Here is a 20,216-nt window from a genome sequence, read left to right as displayed (position 1 = left end):
GAGGTGTGACCTGAAAGCTGAGTGAAAGTTTGGCATCTCAGCCAGGAAACAGGATACATACTGGATAGGAGACAGAAACCCATGGTTTTGAGAAATAGGTGAGCCTGTCGGTATGCCTGGCACACAGATTCCAGGGGGCACTTGGACGGGTGACAGGGAACCAGTCTGGAAGGGAAGGCAGGGTCAGAGTTCGAGAAACCTGGCCTGCTGCATGAAGAGTTCGGAGTTTTTATGCAGGAGACTGACATCCACAGATTTGTTCTTTGGAAGCATGGCTCTGGCATTTGTGCGGAGAAGGGACTAGTGGGCGAGCGGGGAGGTCGCCAGGAGCCTGCTACAGCTCTGCAGGCCAAAGGGATGAGGCCTGAGCTAGGGCCGGGGAGGCAGAGGTGGGTGGAAGAAGGCAGTGGTGGTAGAATTCCTGGGAGTAGCTGCAGGAGTACGAGGGGAGCCAGTCTGGGCAACCACGTCGAAGGCGAAGTTGTTGGCAGAGACAGAGAGTCTTAACCCCACCACTTCGGCGCCTCCAATCCAACTCCTCCTTTTAGATTCAACCCCAGGGCTCTTCCTTCCCCAGCCTTCTTCTTCCATCCTGGCCTCCTGGGGGACTCCTCTCTTCCCAGAATAGCTCTTCTGGCCGTCGGCAGGGGACAGTTGGCTCTCGAAGCAGGAGGCTGATATTTCCTGTGTGTTCGGTCTGCTTCCTGCACTAGATCGTAGGCCTGTCACTCTTGCTTTTCTGACACTCACCCCGAGACTGTCTCACTGTGTTGAACCTTTACAAGGTACTGTCTGCAGTAGAGAGCGGGGCCTAGGGCTTGCAGGTGAAATCTTAACTATGACAGAAATTAAAGTGCAGGCGCTGTGGTTAACACAGGGGCTAGAAGCCTTGGAATCCAGGACCCGTGACGCCCTCCTGTCTAAGGCTCCAGGAGACGCTGTGTGAAAACTTTGGGCTTGGTGGACCGGTCATGAGTTTGGGTGTTGGAACCGCGTTTGAATCCCTGCTCTGCTGCTTACTTAGCTGTAAGTAGACAAATGGAGACGCTGCTCTGAGCCTCACGTCCCCCTCCGTACAGCAGGGACCATAACACTTTCATGGTCGGTTTATTGTGAAGACAAAGTAAAATAATGCCTATAAAAATCCCTGGCACCTATCACACGATCACGAGCTCCTCGTAGTTAAGAATAGCAAGACTTATTGATCCTTATTGAATGGATCCTTATTGAGCTTGTTACTTGTTCAGTCTCAATAAACCTACTCATGCTCAGGTTAAGAACAGCCAGGGTTGGGGTGAAGGGACGGGTGGGTTTGGGATGTTGAGGAGGCCCAATCTTGCCCGCTGCTCCATCCATTCCATAGACCTGCAATCCCCTGCCTTTGCCTGAGGTCCTATCCATATTTAATGGGTGGGTGTCGGTTGCTGTAAACTGAGCCTACCCCGGCGTCAACCTGAATTAATTATACGCAGGAGGAGAGAAAATAAAAATGCCTTTGCGTCAGAGCCCCAAGTTGCACTGGCTACCCTGCAGCCTGGAACCCACTGGGTGTCGTTTCTGCTGATGGAGGACCCCGACAAGAAGCTAGAGCAGAAGAGTGACGGCAAGCCCCGGAAGGTCCGATTTAAAATCTCTTCCTCCTACAGTGGCCGGGTGTTGAAGCAGGTCTTTGAGGATGGGCAGGAGTTAGAGTCGCCAAAGGAGGAATACCCGCACAGTTTTCTCCAGGAGTCCCTCGAACCAGTGGATGGCGTGTACGGGTCTGAGGACGCCCCTAAACCCCGGCCGTACTCCCCTAAGCTGACGGCTCAAAGGATCAGCGTGTTTAGAGAGGGCAGTGCCTACACGTTGGCGGGCAGCCAGACTTTCTTCAATGATTACAAGTCGAATGACCACAAGGTTGGTATAACACAAGGTGTCTGAGCTCTCAGGACTGAAATGCATTTGGAGAAATCCTGCAATGGTTCCGACTTGTATCTTGGGGACCAACCAGAGTTATAGGTGCTGCGAATGCAAGGCTGCGATCAGAATATTATTTCTGGGGCAAAAATAGCATTCTTCCTAACTACTTATTGGCAAGGGCCGTAAGCATAGATAGTATTCCAAGTCCATCCAGGGTAACAAATTGTAATTGGCCCTTCCTTGGGGTCATCTCGGTAAATATATGAAATAGAGATGCAGGCTGCTGTTTTAGAGAATTGTGGGGCCAGGGGTTGTTTTGTTTCTTGAAAGAGCTTAGAGTTTGAAGGTGCTCATTTTACTCCAGCCAGTTATTCAGTTTGTGGTTTATCCGTGTCTTGCTTTATTTCTTATCTCCCTCCTGCTGCCGGCTTAAAAAAAAAAATATTTGCTGATTTATTTATTTTGCCTTTCCATTGCTCATTAGCATGAACGTGGGGTAGCTGGAGTCCTGGGGAGAAATGGTGAGAAGCAAATCACCCAGAGGACATGTTTGAGCTGATAGGTCGTTGGAAACATTGTATTTTATCTGCGAATTTCAGTTATCTTCCCCAGTACCATGGATAATCAAAAGCCCGTACATGATTTTCTTTAAAGCTAGAAGAACCTGGAAAATATCCACCAGTTTCCACAAACTAACAGGAGAGGTGTGTATGGTCTCAGTCCGCAGGAACATGAATGCCCTAAAAAAGAGATTCAATGCAGTGATATAATGTGCTAGGTTTTAATCAATAGCCCACCAAAATATGTTTTCATTTTTAAATTGTGAGATGCAGGTAATTACTCTCTAATCATTTTTATTGTTCGCTTCCTAAGGGAACAGATTATACCTCTATAGCAGAAAATGTACTGGCCTTGCTGGCGCTGGTAAAAGTGTAATTATGAGCATGTCCACATTTATCAAAGATAATGCTAGGTTTCTTTATGCTGTGGAAGGGGGCTGGAGTAAACACGCCCCTCCTGTTAGTGGAGTGACTTATGCATCACCAAGCGCTGCCACATCCTCTTGCATTGGGATTTTTGCATAACCTTGAGGAGAAAGGCAGAGTGTGGTTGTTTCCATTTTTTTTTTTTTTTTTTGTCTTTTGTCTTTTGTTGTTGTTGTTGTTGTTGCTATTTCTTGGCCGCTCCGCGGCATATGGAGGTTCCCAGGCTAGGGGTTGAATCGGAGCTGTAGCACCGGCCTACGCCAGAGCACAGCACGCAGGATCCGAGCCGCGTCTGCAACCTACACCACAGCTCACGGCAACGTCGGATCATTAACCACTGAGCAAGGGCAGGACCGAACCGCACCTCATGGTTCCTATCGGATTCGTTAACCACTGCGCCACGACGGGAACTCCTCGTTTCCATTTTTTAAATTGACTTATTTTTTGGTAGAGGGTGAAGGGGGTGTGCCCTGCAGCATAGGGATGTCCCTGGGCCAGGTATTGAACTCGCTGTAACTTGTGCCACTGCTGCAGCCATGCCAGATCCTTAACCCACTGCACCACGAGGCAACGTCTGGGCATTTCCATCTTGGAGATGGGGAAGGTTGACAGCTACGTGATAAAGGACCCTCCCAACCCTTAGGGTCACTAGGGGCAGAGTCAGAACAAGAGCTCAGTCTTCCGAATCCCATGCGGTTGGCCCAATGCAGTGTTTCTTTTCAGAGAATAAGCCCATTAATCTGGATGATGATGGTGACAGTAGGTCACCATTTATTGAGTGCTTGTGACGTCCTAGGACCTCGTGTACGTCTTATCCTCGGAGTATCGCTTTTTAACTAAACCTCACCTGTAGGTTCAGGATTTACAAAGTCATCATTTACGCAAATCTCATACAAGGCCGCGGTTTGTAATACGGGACTGCTTGACGTTCATAAGTCGCTTGTCACACTTGGCATTTCTGTAGAGTCATGATGAGGCACGGCCTTAGTAAAACCAAATAACCCAGTCTTCATAGCAGCACCACACAGGTTTAAACACGGTACTCTAGAGACCAGGTTCGGGGTTTGATGTCTGCTGGATGTGGTTATCCTTGTTCTGTACGGCCTGAACCAACGCCACAAAACCCTGCGAGCAAACCTCTGGGGATAAGAGTGATCAGGATGGATTCACGCCCCTCCACCAGTGGGCTGCTCAGGAAAATAAGGAAATGAGAGCTGGGAAGGCATGATTTTTCAATAGTGAATCCAACCATAAAATAATCCTTAGCAAATACTGGCGTTGCAGCAACACTGAGCAGCAGTTAAGCACAACAATGAACATTAAGGCCTCTGAACTTGAGTGGATATTTGCACAACAGTGTTGATTACAGCACAACTGCCCACAGGTGGAAAACAGCCCAAGTGTCCATCAGCAGGTGAATGGCACACTGAATAGGGCGCATACATACAGTAGAATATTATTCAGCCTTAAAAGGGAGGAAATTCAGATACATGTTACAACGTGAGTGAACCTTGAAAACATTATCCTAAGTGAAATAAGCCAGTTACACAAAGATAACTGGGAGTTCTGTCGTGGCTCAGTGGCAGCAAATCTGACCGGCATCCACGAGGACGCAGGTTTGATCCCTGGCCTCCTTCAGTGGTTTGGGGATCCGGCATTGCCAGGAACTGTGGTGTAGGTCGCAGACTCAGCTTGGACCTGGCGTGGCTGTGGTGTTGGCCAGTGGCCACAGCTGCGATTGACCCCTAGCCTGGGAACCTCCATATGCCGCAGGTGTGACCCTAGAAAGACACATACACACACACAAAATGGAAAAAAAAATCAGTTTTTTTTTTTTTTTAAAGATAACTGAATGATTCCACTTATACAAAGTATTATCATAGTCGAGTTTGTAGAGACAGAAAGTGGGGGTGGGGGAGGAGAGAAAGCAGAGCTAACGCATCTAGAGTTTCAGCTCAGGAATAAGAAAAAGTTCAGGAGGTGGTTGCCCAGCAATGTGGATGTACCGATGCCCTTGAACTGAGCCTCACACAAGGTTAAAGTGGTAAATTTTGTGTTATGTGTATTTTACCACAATAAAATAATAACAATAAAAGGCAAGGTCCAGAGGCAGCTAAACCTGGGCTTGATGTCCTGCCTACCCACTTACTCTGCAAGCCACTCACCTTGATAATAAAAGCATCTACGTGCAAAGACTATTGTGGTGATTAAAAAATATGTAATACCTGGAACTTCCCATCGTGACGCAGTGGAAAGGAATCCGACTAGTAACCACGCGGATGTGGCTTCGATCCCTGGCCTCACTCAGTAAGTTAAGGATTCGGTGTTGCCATGAGCTGTGGTGTAGGTCACAGACGTGGCTCGGATTTGGCGTGGTTGCAGCTGTGACTGGCAGCTGCAGCTCTGATTAGACCCCTAGCCTGGGAACTTCCATATGTTGCAGGTGCCGTCCAAAAAAATTATATCGATTTTTTTTTATATATGTAAAACCTAAGAAGTACTTAGCATTGTGCTTGGCACATGGTATATGCTCAGTCAATGCTACCTGTGCTCATGGCCAAGTTCTTATTAAGGAAACATGGAGACTTTAACAATTTTATGTGATGGAGATAGGTTTTAATCACTGAGATATTTTAAGGAATTAAAACAGACTGAATTTTATAAGGTTCGTTTAAAAAATGAAAGGGAAAGAGGAAGAAAGTAACATTTATTAAACGTGTGCTTCATGCATAGGATGCACCTTCATCTTCACAGTGAGTCTGTGAGAAGAGAGAGCTACAGATTGGAAACACAGAAGGTGATAGGGGTTAAATAACTTGCAGCTCTCGCACAGCTGTCAAATCACATTCGAATAAAATTTGAACTCCGTCTAGCCTGCCCACCTCCAAAGCCCACCAAGTTTCTAATACCATTTATTTTATTTTATATTTTCGGGGGGCCATGCCCACGGCATATGAAAGTTCCCCTGGCCAGGGACGGGACCTGCACCACGGAAGTGACCTGAGCTGCTGCAGTGACAACGCGGGATCCTTAGCCCACCGAACCACAAGGGAACTCCCCGTGACTGCGTTGAAGTACAGAGTTGTGCAAAGGTTTCTCGGTCCATGAAGAGCAATCCCCAATCCTATTGCTTTTGATGTCAGAATATTTTTTAATGATCAATCACCTAAGTTGCCATTCTGGGCACTATGGGAGGAAAGAAAAAATTGCTGGATCCATCCTCTCCTCTATAATGTAACAGAGGGTGTTCCTTGTGGGCAGCTGTGTGTAACCAGATAACGTGAACTTTAGTTACACCCAGAGAGTTTCCTTAGACACAAGGAAGAACTTGGCTGTCAGGGTGCCTGAAACTTAAACACACCTTAAAGGTGATTTGGGACCCTCCATCTGTGGAGCGCATTAAAAATAAATTTACATTCCTGGGTGTCTGAGATATGGACCAGCCTAGAGGCAGGAGGTTGGACCAGAGGATGACAGAATTTTTTTTTTTTTTTGTATACTGAGAATTTTGCCTTGAAAAAGCCAGCCCTACATGTGAAAAAAGCTTCCTCGTAACTGAATCTCTTCGGCTATTACTGGAAATGGAACCTTCCAAAAGTGCCGCTGTCTTTATCTTCTGATGCTCAGAAACTGATAGTCCAGAGTGTGAAACAGGAACCCGGCAGGCATCAAACAGTAGGAAATGGAACCTGCCACCTGATCCCTTGAAGAGAGGGAGAGCAAACAGGGCCAGGTGGAAGCTTTGGCTTCGTAAAAAATGATCCAAGACTCCGTGGGTCTTTCAAGGAAGAGGACCTAAGGATTGAAGTCCTGCTCAAGTCAGGTTTTGACTGAATGCAAGAGGGCTTTACAGAGGAGGCCGCTTAACTGTGGCATCTCAACAGATTTGGCTTAATCCAGTTCTGTGAAAGTGGGGCAAAGTATCTCATGCTGGGGAATGTGGTTGTGTAGCTCGGTGGTACATGCCCTGCCCAAGAACCGCTTTTAATGCTAATGGCAGCGACAGTGCCCAACATCTGCTTAGTATCTTCTGCTTTGGCAAACTCTGTCTTGGGTATTCTCCTCCCGCCCCCACCAGGTGATATATTAGCCTCAGTGACAAGACTCAGAATATTTTACTGCAGGAACATGGCTGGTTTAGCACAGAAACCAGCAGGGTTTCGGGGCGAGGTCCTGAGACTTGGGTCCTAAGCATTGACTTCTGCATTGCTGGGCTCGGGGTGTTGGAGGCTCCCTGTAGAGACGCCGGGGTAACAGGAAGGCCCTCGGGAGTCTCAGGACAGCACCTGTGTACTACCCAGTGTGAAGATATTTGGGAGTTCCCTGGTGGCCTAGTGGTTAAAGATTCTGCATCATCACTGCTGTGGCTCCAATTCAATCCTTGGCTCAGGAACTTTGTAAGCCCACGGGCACAGCTCAAACAAACAAAAAAACCTCAGTGGAAATATATTTTGTCTTTTTAGGGCCGCACCTGTGGCATATGGAGGTTCCCAGGCTAGGGGTCCAATCGGAGCTACAGCTGCCTGCCTACACCACAGCCACAGCAATGCGGGATCCGAGCTGCGTCTGTGACCTACACATCTCACGGCATCACTGGATCCTTAACCCACTGAGCAAGGCCAGGAATTGAACCCATGTCCTCAGGGATACTATTGGGTTCCTTACCGCTGAGCCACAGCGGGAACTCTTTAGTTGTATATTTTAATAACGAGTTTGTGGTGGTGCCTAGAAATTAGATGTCAGTTCATTTGGATGGGCAGACTGAGGATCAGAGAGGCCACGTGGCTCTCCTGCGTCACGGCTGGTGAACAGTGGAATTGGGACCCAGCACTGTCCCCCGCAGGCTATTCTAGCTCTGGAAGAGATATGCGTTCCTAAGTAATATCTGAGTGTTTATTCCCCATGCTTTTCTACTACATTGTGGTATTGCCCAAATCGCTTCTCAGCAAATGATTAAATGGCACGTGATAAATCCATACACGGGAACATAAGCTATTAATAATGATGCTATAGAGGTATATTTGTTGATATAAAATATTTGCATATCATATGACTAATGAAAACCAAAACAAAATATATATAACAATCTTATTTTGGAAGGGGGAGATGTTTATGAATAGTGCGTTATTGGTGTTAAGAATATGAACTTTTAGGAGTTTCCTGGTGGCCTAGTGGTTAAGGATTTGATGTTGTCACTGCTTGGTATGGGTTTGATCCCCAGCCTGGGAACTACCACATGCCACGTTTATGCCCCCCCCCCGCAAAAAAAAAGAATATGAACTTTAGAGTGAGACAGACTTGGGTTTGAATCCTAGCCACGAACCCTGAGTAGTTCTGTAACCTTGGAAGGCTCTTAACCCTACTGAGATTCAGTCTCCTCATCTGAAAATTATATGAATCATAGCATCTGCTTCACAGGGATGTTTGGGAGGAAAGTGGGGCAGTGCTTGTAAAATGCTTAGTGTGGATGCCTGGCACACAATGAATGCTCTCCACTGTGGAGTCCCCTGTGGTGCAGCAGGTTAAGGATCTGGTGTCGTGTCTGCAGCGGCGTGGATGGCTGCTGTGGCACAGGTTCTACCCCTGGCCTGGGAACTTTCATATGCTGTCGGTGTGGCCAGAAAAAGTCCTATCCACTTAATAATAACAATAATAACTCCATAAGTTGTATCTACTATTATTACTTGTGCATAAAAATTTTGGAAGGGTTTTTTTTTTTTTTTAAAAAAAAAGCATCCCACTGTATTCATCAAGCACTCACGTGCCCAGCCTTCCCCAGCTCCCAAGGCAGGGAGTAGGAGCAGGCACTCTGGACCCCATCCTGTAGGGTCCTACTTTCTAGCTTTATGGTCAGTCCAGCTTTGGTTGGTTACCATCGACAGGAAGAAAGAAGCTGGTGTTTAAGATTTTCAGGAGTTCCCGTCATGGCACAATGGTTAACGAATCTGACTAGGAACCATGAGGTTGCGGGTTCGGTCCCTGCCCTTGCTCAGTGGGTTAACGATCCGGCGTTGCCGTGAGCTGTGGTGTAGGTTGCAGAGGCGGCTCGGATCCCGCGTTGCTGTGGCTCTGGCGTAGGCCGGTGGCTACAGCTCCGATTAGACCCCTAGCCTGGGAACCTCCATATGCCGCGGAGCGGCCCAAAGAAATAGCAAAAAGACAAAAAAAAAAAAAAAAAAAAAAAAAAAGATTTTCCGAGAGCGCAAAGACGCCAGGGAAGGAACAGTGGCTTTGGGTGTGATGGGTTCTCAGGTGGGGGCCGGTCTCTCTCTTTTCCTGGGATGGTGAACAGGTCCGTCAGCCCTGTATTTGGTCCCTGGTGGTGAATCACCGTGCTCATTCTTCATTTCTCTAGTCCGCGCCTATTATAGATTTTGGAAAGATAATCATCTACACGAATAACCTGAAAATCATTCGAACTCCCATGGACAAGCGAGAGTTCATGAGGAAAATGATGCGGAAGGAAGACGAGGCTGAGGAAGAGTCTCTGATGAGAAAAGGAGACATCTGTCGAGACAGGAACGATGGGCCTTTGCCGGAGGCCAAAGGCACATTCCCCCATAACCGGTACCCACAGGTGAGTCGGACGCCCCCTGTGCTACTCAGAGCTGGCCCCATGGCAGTGGTCTCCAAAGTGTTTTGATTGTGAACTGTTTAAGTAAGAACGTTTCGCTATGATTCTTCATGTGTGTAAATGTTAAAGAGGTTGAGGAATTTTAAGTTTATTTTAGTGGTTTATCATATTTTATCGCTAGCAATCATAGTTATAATCCGTATTCAAATACTCATACTTTGAATTGTTTTGAATGGTTTCCTTTAAGACCTGAGTTGGTATTTATTGTTTCACATTGCATCGTGGCTTGGAACAGCTTGTCTTCGAGATGGAAAAAAATAGCCCTGTCCTTTTCTCATGGGTTTGCTGTGCTTCTGTCATGGTGGAAATCCTCAATCTGCAGTTTTCTTGAAGAAATCGAATAAAGCTCTTTGTCTTTGGGTTTCATGGATATTAGTTAAAACGAGACAATATCAGAGTTCCCACTGTGGCTCAGTGGGTTAAGAACCCAACTAGTACCACGAGGATGTAGGTTCAGTCCCTGGCCTCGCTCAGTGGTTTAAGGATCCAGGGTTCCTGTGAGCTGTGGTATAGGTCGCAGATGTGGCTCGGATCCACTGTTGCTGGGGCTGTGGTGTAGGCTGGCAGCTGCAGTTCTGATTTGACCCCTAGCCTAGGATCTTCCATATGCTGTGGGTGGAGCTGTAAAAAGAAAAAAAAACAAACAAACTAGGCTATATCATCTGTAAATCCACTAGACCAGGCACTAGTAAACTAGTAAATATTTACGTTGGGTGTAGCAGTAGCCTCACAGCTCCCGCCGCAAAAAAATAGAGCCTAGCATATAATATTTTAATTTTTATTACAGTTCATTTACAATGTTCTGTCTATGCTAATTTTTTTTTTCTTTTTATGGCTGCACCTGCAACATATGAAAGTTCCCAGACCAGGGGTCGAATCAGAACTGCAGCAGCAGGCCTATGCCACAGCCATGGCAACGCCAGATCTGAGCTGCATCTGTGACCTGAGCTGTAGCATGTGGCAATGCTGGATCCTTACAGACAAAATCGGGTCCTTAACCCCCCCCCGAGCCACAATGGGAACTCCAGTGCTCAGTAAATATTAGTTTAATGTTTGTGGAAAGAATACTGGAGGGAGTTCCCTGGTGGCCTGGTGGTTGAAGATTCAGTGTCGTCGCTGTTGTGGCTCTGTTGGATCCCTGGCCTGGGAACTTCTGCATGCCACTGGCATGGCCAAAATATAAAATAAAATAGTAAAATAAAAATTTAAAAAAGTCTCAGAAAAAAAGGAATACTTTTTTGAAATTTGGGACCAAGGTGCCAGCTGGTAAGAAATATTCTGCCTCCGCTTCTCTTGCCGTCTACACAGCACCATTTGGAACCCAGCCTAGCTGCCAGGCAGACACCTCAACACTGTGGCCCAAAGCATTACTTTCGCACTTTAAAATTCATTAATTCTACGCTTTTCCATACCAGACTGTAACTTGAAGGAGCGTATTTTTTTTTCAAAAGAGGCCCAGAAATGCAGGTCATGCTGAGGGCTTGAATGAGAAAGCAGCAGGCCTGCTACGACAATTACTTTTACATTCAGTTTGGAGAGAATTGCGTTTTTTAGCTAGATTGCCGTAAACTAAGACAGAGGTGTGCGGCACCAAGTTGCCGTGAGAGGTTATATTCTCTCGCCTGTCCTTTAAGCTCTGTTTTAAATTGCTGTCTGTGTGCCCCATCCTTCATGCAGCAAATGCCCAGACGACTTTGATTCTAAAGCAGAGGGTCAGAGAACATCAAGGGGCCCATTCTGACCAAGTGACTCTTTGGTGTGTTACATGGAACAGGGAAACGGCAGGACTTTGATGAACGAGCAGGGCAAGGCTAAAAGCCAGGCTGTGCTTGAACCTCTGTGTCAACTCTTAAAAGAAAAGAAGGGGAATAATTGAACTGAGCCATGGTGAAAAGTAGAAGAGGAAGAATCTGGCCTTGTGTTCAGTGGATTTGAGACCATATGTCATCTGGGCTTCTTTATGCTTTATGTGATCTTACCTTTGAAAAAAAAAAATAATAATAGCTGCCATTTTTTTGAGGGTTCATGATAGCCAGGCACTATGCCCAGTGCTTTCCAGGCAATAGTCCGTTTCACTCCCATAGGGACTCTGCGAGCTGGGTATTATCACATGTCTCGCTCTGCAGCTGGGGAAACTCAGGCTCAGAGAAGCTGCAGTCACCAGGGTCACAGTCAAACCCAGGGCCATCTGACCACCACCCTCTTGATCTTATCTGCTCTGCGAATGGGCCTCTAGATTGGTGCTGGCTACCCTCTTCAGGGCTACACACATCTTTGAGTCCATGATGGAAGCTGAGGCTCCTTTTCATGATAGTGTTTGGGTTCTAAAGTCGAGGTTATGCTGTGCAACTGTGTTCTATGACCTCTTACTCAGTATTTCTGAGATTTTTTTAAAATATTGAGAATGGTGCTCGCTTCAGCAGCGCATATACTAAAATTGGAACGATACCGAGAAGATTAGCATGGCCCCTGCGCAAGGATGACACGCAAATTCGTGAAGCGTTCCATATTTTTAGATACAGTTCTTTTGTAAAATAAATAAATCCTTTAAAACAAACAAACAAAAAACAAAACAAAACAAATAAATAAAATATTGAGAATGGTAAACAGATGCTTCTATCATGCCTGCCTTGTACAGAGTAGAGACTCAATAAATACCTGTTGACTTAATTTGCATGTTGAGAGCAAACAGTTGGAGAAAGGGTAGAACCCAAGGTATGGCATGGGGTGAAATTTGACTGGCGATTTGTTCTTGCTCTTTATGGCAGTCTCACCAGGTCTTTTCATTAATCTTTCAATATCTGACCTGGCATTCTATGCAAATGAATTTTTGGATCACAAGCATAGCCTTATGGTTGCATTTTAGTGTGTTTTCTTTGCAACCTTGACTTATTTAAGTCACAGTGGGATCAAGTGCAAAACAAAAAATATGACGAATTTGGCAGAAAAGTGGCAATTTGCTGTAAGAATATTTTGGCAAATATTTTTATTTTGCATACTTTAAGGGAAGAAAACAAATTTCCCTCTTGTTAATGGGTTAGAATATGGCAACAATCAATAAAATATTAATGAAAGGGTGCATGGACATCATGTGGGGTTTTTTAATTGTTATTTCCCCAATACAGTTTTTTTCCTACTGTATAGCAAGGTGACCCAGTCACATATACATGTATACACTCTTTTTCTTACATTATCATGCTCCATCATAAGTGACTAGACATAGTTCCCAGTGCCACAAAGCAGGATCTCATTGCTAATCCATTCCAAAAGCAATAATTTGCATCTATTAACCCCAAGCTCCCAATCCATCCCACTCCCTCCCCTCCCCCTTGGCAACTACAAGTCTGTTCTCTAAGTCCATTATTTTCTTTTTTGTGGAAAGGTTCATCTGTGCCGTGTATTACGTTCCAGATATAAGTGATATCATATGGTATTTGTCTTTCTCTATCTGACTTACTTCACTCAGTATGAGAGTCTCTAGTTCCATCCCTGCTGCTGCAAATGGCATGATTTTGTTCATTTTTATGGCTGAGTAGTATTCCATTGTGTATATATACCACATCATCTTAATCCAATCATGTATTGATGGATATTTGGGTTGTTTCCATGTCTTGCTATTGTGAATAGAGCTGCAATGAACACATGTGTGCATGTGTCTTTTTTAAGGAAAGTTTTGTCTGAATATATGCCCAAGAGGGGATTGCTGGGTCATATGATAGTTCTATGCACAGTTTTCTAAGGTACCCTCACACCATTCTCCATAGTGGTTGTACCAGCTTGCATTCCCACCAACAGTACAGGAGGGTTCCCTTCTCTCCACACCCCCTCCAGCATTTGAAACTAGAACACACCCTTACACCATGCACAAAAATAAACTCAAAATGGCTGAAAGACTTAAATATAAGACAAGACAGCATCAAACTCCTGGAAGAGAACACAGGCAAAACATTCTCTGACATCAACCTTACAAGTGTTTTCTCAGGTCAGTCTCCCAAAGCAACAGAAATAAAAGCAAAAATACACCAATGGAACCTAATCAAACTGATAAGCTTTTGCACAGCAAAGGAAACCAAAAAGAAAATGAAAAGACAACTTACAGAATGGGAGAAAATAATTTCAAATGATGCAACTGAGAAGGGCTTAGTCTCTAGAATATACAAGCAACTTATACAACTCAATAGCAAAAAAGCCAACAACCCAATTGAAAAATGGGCAAAAGACCTGAATAGACATTTCTCCAAGGAAGATATACAGATGGCCAACAAGCACATGAAAAAATACTCAACACCTCTGATTATTAGAGAAATGCAAATCAAAACTACCATGAGATACCACCTCACACCAGTCAGAATGGCCATTGTTAGTAAGTCCACATGTGGGATTTTGTCAGCTAGATAATCACTCCTATTCCATACATCCAGAATAAATAAAATTTAACACATCCGTAGGCACTTTGTAGCATGATGGGAGTATTTTCAGAACTTAGGCCTCCCTTTTCAGAGATGATTTTTATTCTTAGGTCACAAAGAAAAGCTGTATCCACTTGTTGAGCCTCTCAGGGACTCCAGCTGTCTTGATAGTTTCTAGAAACTAAGAACAGGGTGTGTTCTCTAGACATTATTATTTTGTTTGTTTATGCATTCAGCAAGTATGTGAACAGCAAATATTGTTCCAGGCACTGCAGCTAGATGTCAGGAAGTGACGAGGAAAGGAACTAGCCCAGAGCACTTCCTGTCTAGACAGCAGGAGCATTCATGGGTGTGTGAGACCTGCCCTGCAAGGGGCAGTAGAAGTGGGGTGGGACTTCTGGTCCAGAAGCAAAGCTTCCTGGAGGAAGTGCCGCTGAGCTGACATCTAAGAACTGGTAGGAGCTGGCTGGGTTGGAAGTGGGGAAAGTTCCCTGGAGGCTAGCTGGAGCGAGACCTAAGGAGGGGAGCCTGATGAGAGAAGTAACTGAACACAAGATTCAGCTAAGGACCCTGGGTTTTAATCTGGAGTTTTCTGGTGGGCGGGTGTTCATTTCAAGGTTCCTTAGGTGCTTTCTATGTGGCAGTCAAAATTTAGGTAACTTGATGGGACTGGCATCCATGGGAGAACAGCTCATAAGACAAAAAGCAAGGGCTACGCTGAATTCATGCCGGAATTGGTAGGTGTCTAGCTTGGGATTGTGGCTGTGAGATGGGGAAAACTGGATGGATTCAAGAGAGATTCAAAAGGTGAAATGGACCGGATTTGGTGCTGAATCTATCAATCTGGTATCACTCCTTTTTTTTTTTTAAAAATAACATCAAATGGGTTTTTTATTTGAGACAATTTAACAACATACTGACTCTGAAAAGTGGAAAATGCAAAGATGGGAAAATAAGTGCTAGGCCTGTGAACAAACAAAAAATCAGGGTTAAGAGATTATTGTCAGGGAGTTCCCATCGTGGCTCCGCGGAAACGAATCTGAGTAGTATCCACAAGGATGCAGGTTCCATCCCTGGCCTCGGTCAGTGGGTTAAGGTTCCAGTATTGCTGTGAGCCGTGGTTTAGGTTGCAGACGTGGCTTGTATCTTGTGTTGCCGTGGCTGTGGTGTAGGCTTGCGGCTGCAGCTCCGATTCAACCCCTAGCCTGGGAACCTCCATGTGCTGTGGGTGCGGCCCTAAAAAACCAAAAAAAAAAAAAAAAAAAAAAAAAGAGAGAGCGAGCTTATTGTCAGATAAAGTTGAATTCAAAGCAAAAATAGACTAAACAGAAAATACTGTGGCCATAGTGAAATATAACAGTAATGAATCTTTTTGTACTAATTGACATAGCAGCAAAGTTAATCACTGTGTTGCCCCCTTTGTTCTTAGAAGGTTCACATCTACGCCTGGTCACTGCACAGGAGCACAAAGATTGACTTAGAAGAAGAGCAGGAGTTCCTGTTGTGCTGCAGTGGAAATGCTTCCATCTAGTATCCAGGAGGATTCGGGTTCAGTCCCTGGCCTTGCTCAGTGGGTTAAGGATCCAGTGTTGCCATGAGCTGTGGTGTAGGTCGCAGATGTGGTTTGGAGTGCTGCTGTGGCTGTGGTGTAGGCCAGCAGCTGCAGCTCCGATTCAGCCCCTAGCCTGGGAACTTCCATAAGCCACAGGTGCAGCCCTAAAAAGCCAAAAAAAAAAAAAAAAAAAAAAAAAAAAAAGAGGAAGAGCAGGACAGCAGCCAAGGGGCATATTCTGGTTTCCCGGGGAGGCTGGGAGTCAGGACTAGAGTAGAATTTATGGACAAGACTTAGGCATAAACTAACCATTGAAGTAGAGCACCTGTAATATGCCAGATCCTATATTAAGGTGCTTGCATGTACTCTCTCACTTAATATTCCCACATGTCCCTCCCAGATCCCAGGTACCAAAGCTGAGGTTTAGGGGGCGTTAAGGGAACTGTCCACGTGCACAGCTGGTGCCAGTCGGAGGCCAGTCTGTGCTCCAGGCTGCTGACTCCAGAGCAGAGCTCTCACGCACTGCCTCTCGTCAAAGTTCTCAAAGAGCGGAAAGACACACACTGCAGGAAGGCAGAGCTAAGCTTCAAAGGCATTGTGGCACCCACTTTTTCATCACTCAGGCTCTCATCACACCGAGCAGTCTTCCTGGAGCGCCTGCTCTGGAACGGCTGCCATGCGGGGCTGCATGTGAGCTCTGGTGCCCGACTCCCTGGGGTCCAAGCGTGGCTCCTCCTCCTCAAGCTCTGTGACCCCTGCACACAGAACTGCACATGTCACCGTCCGTGGTCCCATCCGTAACCTACGGATGGCGCTGTTTCTGCCACCTCACATGGGGAGGTTTAGGGGGTGCAGTGGGGATGAGATGGATGGATACCAAGAAAGCTCTTGTTTTTTCCTTTTTAGGGCTGCACCCGTGGCATACGGAGGTTCCCAGGCCAGGGGTGGAATCGGAGCTGCAGCTGCAGGCCTACACTCCAGCCACGGCAGTGCCAGATCCGAGCTGCATCTGTGACCTATGCTGTAGCTTGTAGCAACGCCGGATCCTTAACCCACTGAGGGAGGCCAGGGAACAAACCCACACCCTCACAGACACTAAGTTCTTAACCCACTGAGCCACAATGGGAACTCCAGAGAAAGCTCTTAAAACAACACCTGCTACCTCCTAGGTGACAAGAGCGGTGAAAAAGGTCAGGCAGCAGAATGCCCAGCCTGGTGGCAGGGAAGGCTCTGATAAGATGCTGCCACTACTCCTTGTCTCCCTCCAGTTCCTCCGGTGGCATTTGTCGGAAGCATTTTTCTCTAGTTCTGCCCGGCCTTCGTGGCCGCCCCGTGCTCTTTTGATGTGTGTGCTGTGAACAGTGGACTTCAGATGCTGCTCTAACGTAACCCTGGCCTGTCTCTTGCAGGAAGGGGAGCTTCCGGAGGACAACTGTTTTCACTGCCGAGGGTCAGGCAGTGCCACCTGCTCTCTGTGCCACGGCAGCAAGTTCTCCATGCTGGCTAACAGATTTAAGGAGTCCTATCGGGCCCTGCGGTGCCCTGCCTGCAATGAGAATGGCCTGCAGCCTTGCCAGATTTGCAATCAGTAGAGCCTGTGGCTTTGTGCATCCGCTTTTACGGCACCCTCCCTGAAGTTATTGCTAATAAACTGCCCCTCTTCCACCTCCTCCTCCTTCTCCCAGCAAGAAAGCCACAGTGGCTGCGATCACTTCCACCCCTGGCAAAACTCAGTGACTTGATGACATTTCGTGAGGCTGGTAACATCTCCATGTGGGCCTAAGTGGCAGAGGCCTTTGTGAATTAGAGTCTGCTTTGTTCTCGGATGATCCTTCCAGGACTGTGTGCGTGTATCTCGCTCGACTTAGCTCAGTTTTCTCCCTGCACTAGTGAACAAATAAATATACAATTTAGGTGGCAGGCTGAAGTCATTTTCTGGTTGGAGGTTACTTTGCAAACGTATGCGGTGAGAGAGGAATATCAAAGGCAGGCTTCTGATGAACAGAATTCCTGTTGCGTTTCCAATCGTTATTGGTCAACTGAGTTTTTAATTAAGCAGAAGAGGAAAGGAATGCACAATGCTGAATATGCACCAGCAGGCCGCTGAAAACAAAGCAGGATGTGTGTGCTTTTTGCTGAAGATGGGCAAACCGAGGAGGTCCTTTTTTCAAAGTCCTGAGTCTTTCCTGTGTGATGTGCTTGGGTGATGTGCATGCAGGCAACGAGCACTGCTACTTCTTAGGACAAGATAAGACATTTCTGTGTGCCTCTAAACTGCTGAGGTTATAAGCCAAGTGAAAACTAAATATGATAAATTTGGTGCTTAAATGTGTGAGTGTGTGATATGACTTCTTCCAGTCCCCAAATTATTACCAAAAAATATGTTTATTTTAAGGCTAAGACAGAGCCATGATCTCTTCCTAAAAGACTTTGAATGTTTTATAGGTATCGACCAGAAATGTCTAAAAGAAAACCCACCCAAGCCTGAGTTTTAGCAATTATGTTTCTACTGCCTATGCGTACACATACTAAGGAGGTGTATTCCTCGTCAAGGTGGTTGTAAAATTTGACAGAGAACTTTTTTGTGTGGCTCTAACAGCCACTCCTCTTCCCCCTTGCGAATAACCTTGCAAGATCTGTTATCTACTGAGACACGCTTTTCGATGGTAATTGTTTTGATTTTCATAAATTATTTTTTTCAAGTTTTGTTTGTTATTCTCGCGTAGTCAGCTATTCAAATAATTCAGCAGTGGAGTGCTTTTCAAGCAATATAAATACTTCCCATAAAAACATTAAAATATTTTTTGAAACCATGGTAATTTTTCCTGTTCTTTTCCAGCCAAAATGATGGAAGTGTGGCTTACCAAATTTCTATGCTTCTGTCCTTAACTCTTTCCCGACTCTGTTTATCCTTTCTGAGCTATTGGTTCTTCTGTTTTTCCAGAATACCAGAGGAAGGAATGATATCGCAAGACTTCAAGATCTTTTAGGGGTATTCTTCCAATTTTTGGCAGGATCCGTGGGCACAGACATTGTCTGCTGGACATGCAGGATGGTACCGCCAAGTGTTTGCTGGGCAGTGTTCCTCAGATGGGATCTCCTGGGACTTAAGTTTTCAGCAGAGAAGGGATGTAAACAGATTATTATGCTGTAGTGCGACAAGTTCCAGGAAAGGGGAATTCTAGGGAGCGTTTGGAACCCAGGGATGGGACACCTAAGGTAGCCCGAGTGGAGTTAGAGAGGTCACCCATAGGAAGAGGGGTGAGGTTGGTCTGCTTTTCCTTACCCCGTGCTCTCGAGAGCCTTTAACGCTTTTCATCTCATAATAAATATATCACACTTACTTACTCAGTCAGCAAATATTTATGGAGCACTGGGAACCTATCAGCAGACAAAGCAGGCCCGGCTCCCCAGGGGGCTTATGTTTTGGTGGGGGGATATTGGCAACTAAGATGTCTGTATTTAGAGACAACCAAAAGTATATAATATAGAATTAAAATATATTTATGTATCTGACGAAGCTATAAATGTACATATTTAATATAGAGTGTGTTAGAGAAGGAGAAATCTTTTGATGAAAAATAAAACAACGGGGGGGGGGATCATGAGTTGAGAGGGGTTGCAATTTTAAATGAGTTTTCAGGAGGCATCCTGGAGAAGGTGTCCTTTCAGTAAAGGCTTAAAGGAGATGAGAGAGTGAGCTGTGAAGGTGTCTGGGGTAGGAGTCTTCCAGGCACAAGAAGGAGAGCGTGGCGTGTTTGAGTCAGTGTGGCTGGAGCGGTGAGCAAGACGGCAAGTAGCGATCAGAAAGGAAGGTGCATGTCTGTTGGGAGCAGTGGGCACCTTCTCGTGAACCCACTGTAGGAACTCGGGCGTTACCTGGCCAGGTGCTGCTCTGGATGGCTTTCTGACCCCCTCACCCTCTCCTTCAATTCCTTCCTTACCGCTGGGGCTAGAGGCTGGTAAACACCCTTTCCAGAGCTCCTGTCCCCTGGTGTCCTGTGAGGGTCTGCGCCGGGAGGGACTGGCCAGCGGGGCTGGGAGAAGGGTGGAAGGAACAGGCTTCCTTTATTCCCAGCTGAGCACCCTGGCTGCCTTTCCCGTGCGGAGTCCCTTCAGCAGCTCTGATTGCAGATTTGCTGTCACACCGTACAGCTGGGTTCCTTCAGCCGATGGGGAGTGGGAGGGTGGCTTCCTGCCGTTACGCCTCCATGTCACCCAGTTCCTTATATGTTCCCCCTCCTTGAGACAGACACCTAGAGTGGTTTCCGGTTTCTCGACTAGATGCCAATCGATATAAATGTTTTGAGCAGAGGAGGCTCGGCCTCTGATTCGTGTGGTTTTTGTTTTTATTGGCTGAGGTGCACAGTGCTTGACAGGCGATCTCGTTCCCAGACTAGGGATTAGACCCAGGCTGCAGTGGTGAAAGCACTGAATCCTAACCACTGGACCACCAGGGAACTCCCCGATTTGTGTATTAAGTCACTCTCATTGCTGTGTTGAGAGAAGACGCTGTGGGGGCAAAGGTGGAGGTGGGAGGCCAGAGGGAGGCCACTGCCGTAAGCCTGGTGACAGCTAAGGGTGGCCCAGGCCAGCGTGGTTCCCAGGAAGGGGTCAGAGTGGTGGGACTGTGCATATATTTTGAAGGTAATGCTATGAGGTTTACCTCCGGTCCTTTGTACCCAGAAATATTGCTTATGGCCACCTGCCTGCAAAACATGTCTGAATTTTTT

General features: G+C 46.2%; 1 protein-coding gene across 1 annotated transcript; it reads left to right on the top strand.

The window, feature by feature from the left end:
* Positions 1,564-18,295, top strand: GRXCR2 (glutaredoxin and cysteine rich domain containing 2). The gene is made up of 3 exons (XM_003124061.6): positions 1,564-1,899; positions 9,244-9,465; positions 16,893-18,295. Exons 1-3 carry the CDS (start codon positions 1,564-1,566, stop codon positions 17,073-17,075), a joined length of 741 nt encoding a protein of 246 aa, XP_003124109.4. The 3' UTR covers positions 17,076-18,295.

Source organism: Sus scrofa, chromosome 2 (assembly GCF_000003025.6).
Source record: "Sus scrofa isolate TJ Tabasco breed Duroc chromosome 2, Sscrofa11.1, whole genome shotgun sequence".
NCBI classification, from domain to species: Eukaryota; Metazoa; Chordata; class Mammalia; order Artiodactyla; family Suidae; genus Sus; species Sus scrofa.
Note: the sequence above shows the minus strand (reverse complement) of the source record. Positions and strands in the feature narration are given on the sequence as shown.

Excerpts from the sequence above, each read along its gene's own strand:
- GRXCR2 (XM_003124061.6), top strand. The coding sequence starts at position 1,564 with ATGGAGGACCCCGACAAGAAGCTAGAGCAGAAGAGTGACGGCAAGCCC. Across the intron at positions 1,900-9,243 it reads ACAAGTCGAATGACCACAAG|TCCGCGCCTATTATAGATTT; the intron begins GTTGGTATAACA and ends TCATTTCTCTAG. Across the intron at positions 9,466-16,892 it reads CCCATAACCGGTACCCACAG|GAAGGGGAGCTTCCGGAGGA; the intron begins GTGAGTCGGACG and ends TGTCTCTTGCAG.